At 43.5% G+C, this 5,464-nt stretch overlaps 2 protein-coding genes across 2 annotated transcripts; both read left to right on the top strand.

Annotated features, from left to right (window-relative positions):
* Positions 1–372: 372 nt before the first annotated feature.
* Positions 373–858, top strand: NEDG_02230 (uncharacterized protein; the record flags this gene model as incomplete). The annotated part of the gene is made up of 1 exon (XM_067689648.1): positions 373–858. The coding sequence occupies one exon, from the start codon at positions 373–375 to the stop codon at positions 856–858; it is 486 nt and encodes a 161-aa protein (XP_067544687.1).
* A 1,641-nt stretch (positions 859–2,499) lies between these two features.
* NEDG_02229 (uncharacterized protein) lies at positions 2,500–4,389 on the top strand (the record flags this gene model as incomplete). Its single annotated transcript, XM_067689647.1, has 1 exon — positions 2,500–4,389. One exon carries the CDS (start codon positions 2,500–2,502, stop codon positions 4,387–4,389), a length of 1,890 nt encoding a protein of 629 aa, XP_067544686.1.
* Positions 4,390–5,464: the final 1,075 nt, after the last annotated feature.

Genomic DNA, 5,464 nt, shown 5'->3' with positions numbered 1-5,464 from the left:
TGTGGCAACTAAGGACGCAAGTATAATTGTTGTGAGTATTTCTCGGGTTAGCTGTGTTGGTGTTCGAGTGCTTGACAGCGCGGCGTGTGTATGTGTGCTGGTGGCTGGATAGGTGTGCATTGTTGGCATCCGTGTCTTGTCTGGCGCAATATTTATAGATGCAATGTTCTGATCGTTCTATTTGGTTTTGTGACTTGTGATTTGTGATTTGGGTCAGTATTGTGATCAAAAATACTGTGGCCCGCCTCTAGTCCAAATTCAAGATCTCCCAACACCCACTAAGCACTAAGAGATAGGAACTGATCTATCACTTTTCAGATGGTCAAGCTTTTACTTCTGAGTATAAATACTTTTAGCTGCCAGAAAAATAGAATGGCACTATCCACCCGAGCCCCGAATCAGCTGCTACTTCTTGCAATGGCTTTTTTCTTGGGCGGCAAACTAAATTATGTAGAGGGACATACCGAATCGTCACCACAACCCAGCACCCTAAACTCTATGCCAGACCGCGAAATAAATCCCACCATCTACAACCTAGAGGACCTATACACAATCGTAAAATTTCTTTCCAACTCAAACCCTGCTTTAGAGTGGCTTTTAGACTGCCAGCACGCTAGAACAATAGAAACCCATCTGTCATCTGTTCCCTGTTTTAAAATTAACATAGACAAGTACATGTGCAACAATACTAATCAGCCAATCTTAAACTTTCTGGGTATCCCACTCCAAAAAATACATATTCACAATAGTGGTCCCACCCTCCCCAATTCTGGCATGGAAACCACTACTTCGAAACTCATCACCCTACTTGTAAGTATATCCACCCTAAACACCAAAAACTTGAATTTGCCAACATAAATATGCTATCCGGCGATCCCCCACTGTGTTGATGCCACCAAAATATGTGTGTGTTCGAAACCTTGTATTAACAACGTCTCTAGTGACATGATTGCTGCTACCCTTTCCAACCTTATGTTTTGGGGCAGTCTAAACCTCAAAGTAACAAATTGCCAGATAAAAGATCTTGGTTGCCTAAACAGACTGCACATTCAGGGGTGCCATTCCAGAACAAACACCATCTCCCTCACCCTGTTCAATCTGCCGTGTTTGGAAGCTCTTGATTCCATTTTTTCTAAAGCCCACCCCCTTAGACTATGTCGTGCTCAGAAACCTGGGGCTTGGCGGGATTGGGGTTCCCGAACACAAAATGTCTACCCTGGTCGATTGTTTGTGGATTACCTTTATACCAAGCCTTACTCTTCCCATAAGCATCTTTAAGATTGTCTGGAACGCGCAACAATACAGGTTTTTCATTGGACTGACTGTGTTGGCAATTTTCATCGAAGACATAGATACATCAGAAGTTGATGCTTTTGGGGGAGCCTGCAGTACGCCCCTTGTCATATCTAACTCAGATACAAGACAAATATCGTTTTCTTTAAAACCAAAGATCCCCTAACGCCAAAGAGTCTTGAAGCCATTTTAAAATGGACAGGTCAGGGTTTTTCACACATAAAAACGATTGTTTTCAACGCATCTAACTGGAAAAGTCTCTTGCCTCAGCTAAAGAACAAGACCACGTGAGAGTTTTACATGCATCTTCTAGAGAAGGTAAAAATTGGAGGAAACCAAGCCAAACTTACATACCGGTGGAAAGAGAATAGGTTACTGCATATACTACCCAAAACACTCAAACATCCATGTTTGGAGGGAGTACTTTGTCCCTTTCCCTTGGCCAGATACAAAGACTGGGTTAGTGGTGAAATGTCTCCCCACCTAACTCCTGCAGCAGCCAAGCTCCTTCCAAACACCAAGCACACAAACGAGAACGCCTTCAGCTGTCCAGTTTGCCGAACGGCAGAACAGGATTGGGGAGTAAAAAACAAGGCCCCTGCTGTTGGTTTGTTTCTTTGTGGGCATAGTGTCTGGTTTGAGTGTTTGGCCTATTTGATCAAATTTAAGACAACTCTTCAACCTTGCCAATCATGCATCCCATCGCCTGCCATACTGCGGGGCGGATATAATCCCCACTCTAGTTGTAGTCCTCCCGAACAACCCCGGCAAAAAGATGAATTTTGTTTCTATCCCTATTAACAAACATATGCTAAAGCATTACCTTACTAAGTGCCATTTCTCAATGGAGTTTACAGACGTGGCTCCATTAGTTCGCAAAAGAAACCGATCGCGAACCACTCGAACACAAACCCGGGCAACCTCCTCCCCCACATCTCCAAAACAAGCATCTGCGCAACCCAAGCCCTAACCCGAACGCAATAGAAATTAACAGCTATTTTTGAAGTGAAATACACCAACCCAAACATTTACCAGACATAAGCTTAGACATAAACATAGGCACATAGGCATTCTTTTTTTTATTTTTATGTACATTAAAACTCAAACTAAGACACTTACTTTTTATTTTTTAAGTTCGACTTTTATTGAATTGGGTTTTTCAAGTGTCCTTGTTGTTAAATCAAGATCAAAAACCAATCCAGATTGATGGGGTCTCGGGTGAAATTACCAACCCGAACACACCTGTTTTTGGCAAAGCGCGTCAATTTAGACCACACAGACACCACACTGGCCAGCCCGGATAACCACAGGTCGACCACGCCAGAAAATCTCACATATTTAAATGCTTTTTTAAAACTAGCTACAATAATGGAAAAAGAGATGCCTTGCTGTTCCCCAAAGGCAGGCTTCCTGGTATTAAGATGGTCAATATTATATATAACCGCGTTCTTTGTGTTTTCAGATTGCACAGAAGTGACATTTACCAATTTAGACTATATTATATCACCATACACGCTACAAACGCTCAAGTTCTTTTCCCAAGACCTACAGAATCCACAGGATGGCTTAAAGAATGTTGAAATAGACGGAAAAAAACACATACTAAAGAAACAAGGCCAGATATACCAACTTGTTCTTCAAAACCGGTCTTTTGGGTCTATTCCAGAGAATTTGGTGCAGGGGATAGAGTTTGAGACTCTTAAAATAACTCAGCGCGGGGAAATGGACCCTAGCACCATGAACAAGGTGCTGCATGTACTCGGAACGATTTCTGCAAAAACCCTACACATAAAAGATCTAAACATTGACAATTCAAATCTAGATCGCCCGAACGTACCCCAAATGTGGTTCGGGGTTATGAAGCCAAGCAATGCCCAGGTAGCAAGATGCATTCTCAACATCACGAATCTTTGCATAATTTTTATCACTACGAACAGTATTGTGTGGCTTCAGAAACGGGTAGATCTGTCACAGTCCCGGATCACGTTGGTAATCCGGGGAGGGTTAGACGCGGACAATCTAGAGATGGTGGATGGATTTAACGCCAGACGGATTGTAGGGCTGCACCTGTTTCACCTTCGCAGAGTAGCCTGTTTAGACTGCAAGCTGTTGTGTGGCAGTTCTTTACCAGATGAGCTAATCATAGTCGGCTTAAACATGACCACCCCAGCGATTTTGGAACAACTCACCCAGAACATCGTCAACAATCACTGGGAGGTATTAAGACTGCCCGATTGGATGTGGGGAGAGGTGATGAAGCCATCCAAACATCCGAAACAGATCAGGGTGGGCAATTTAAAGATCGACATGCCAAACTTTACCCGCACCAGCAATCTCCAAGGGGTCCCACTCCCCAAAATGGGAAACAATATGGCCAAGGTCGAGTCTTTTACGCTTGAGTTCTACAATGTTAAAGATTTAATAATAAGTAGCGATTTAATCTACACCTTTGAGTGGCTAAGTACCCACTTTAGAGATATGAAAGAGTTTAGTGTTGGAACTGGGTTCAGCCTGGCAAATCTAGCTGATTTTGTTAAACACAACCAATTTAAGATCACAACCATTCCCTCTCTTGCCAGTATTAAAGTGAGCGGCATTGAGTGTGGTGTGTACAAGGCGGAGTCGGCAGTGGTGGGTGGGGTTTTGTGTTTTTCTCTTGATGCCTGGGAGGTCTGCATGAAAGGCAAGCTAGAACAAGAACTAAGCCAAACAGATCTAAACAAGCTTTCACCTAACGATAGAGATAGTATTGGCATCAAAACCTGGAATGGGGATGAAACAGAGGCCGTTTGCGTCGTCTGTAAAGAGTCGTTTGCAAGTTTCAAAGAGAATAGCTCGGATAGCTCTACTGAAATCTATATTTTGGATCATCCGAGCCACATAGTCTGCGGTGTTTGTTTGGGTGGCCTAATTATGTCTAACAAGCCTATCCTTGAATGCCCAGTGTGTAGAAGAGAGATTAAGAACCACACTATTAAAAAAAGAATACAAAGAAAAGACCACGGGAGCTTCGAGCTAACAATAGGTACTGATTTACCTATTTTGTCCTTTCCAAGCAGCGATTTGGAGAACCTGCTAGCCCATTACCAAGAATAAAGAAGTTAGTGGTTGTTTGACATTCCGCAAATGCTTGTATTGCCAGCTAGCACCTACTACTTTAAAAGTGCATCCTTAATCCTAAGTTCCAAAGAAATGGGTGTGTTCAGTATGTGAATGTTCCCCTACAATTACATTCAACACACACGCCCTTCTTTCCCGTTCCCACCACACCACACAACCTTAGTCCTCTCTAAACCAAGTGTCTTATTTGTGTTCGGGTTGACTCTGGTGCTGGGGTGTAGCTTTGTAGTGCCAGGATATTTTAAAGTTGCACTCTTAACTCAAAGACCTGGCTAGCCTGAACAGAGACCCGACACTCTACCACAGCACAAGGGGTGTGCCACTCCTGGGCCGGGCCCTTTAGATTAAGGCTGTGCCTTTAAGTTACAGGAGTGGGCAATAGGGGCATTGAACCAAAAACCAGCCAGACTGCGCCCCAGCCCATAAACCACTAATAATGCATTTTGACAGCAGCCAATAAACCGTGATCAAATATAAAAATGATTTTTTAAACATATCGGAGAAAATGCAAACGGCAAAACAGATTGCTGTGTCTCTGAGAAGGAAGCAGGCCATGCTTGGGGCGTTACTAGGCCTGGTAGTCTTTCTGTTGGCTGGCAGCTTAAATGGTGCCGAAGAGGAGAACTATTGGGTGATAGACAACAATGAACAACCCCTCCAACCTCTCCAAGTTGGGCTTGGCACCACGTACCTCGAGTTACAAGCTGCTGAGCGCACACTAGAGAAACTGCATAGTCTCACCAGATTTTTGAGCAAGTCAAACCCGGAGTTAGAGCACCATTTAGGGTGCCAGGATGTTCGGCAGCTAACAGCCACTATAGAAGCTGTTGAATGTCTTAACATAGACCTAAGCAAGCATAGTGTTGAAGAGTTGAACCTGGATATGGGTTCCCTAAATTTGGTGTGTATGTCACTCCAGAAAGTACACATTTTCAACAGTGACGAAGCGGTGCCAGACCCAGTGAACACTGAAAAGAAGTTTATCTGCCTAATCTTAGGCATGTCCAACATAAGAATCCAGACGCTTAAGATTTCTAACCTAGACAAACAC

Source organism: Nematocida displodere, assembly GCF_001642395.1.
Source record: "Nematocida displodere strain JUm2807 chromosome Unknown 23, whole genome shotgun sequence".
NCBI lineage: Eukaryota > Fungi > Microsporidia > Nematocida > Nematocida displodere.
The sequence above is the reverse complement of the archived record's forward strand: the minus strand, read 5'-3'. Positions and strand labels throughout refer to the sequence as shown.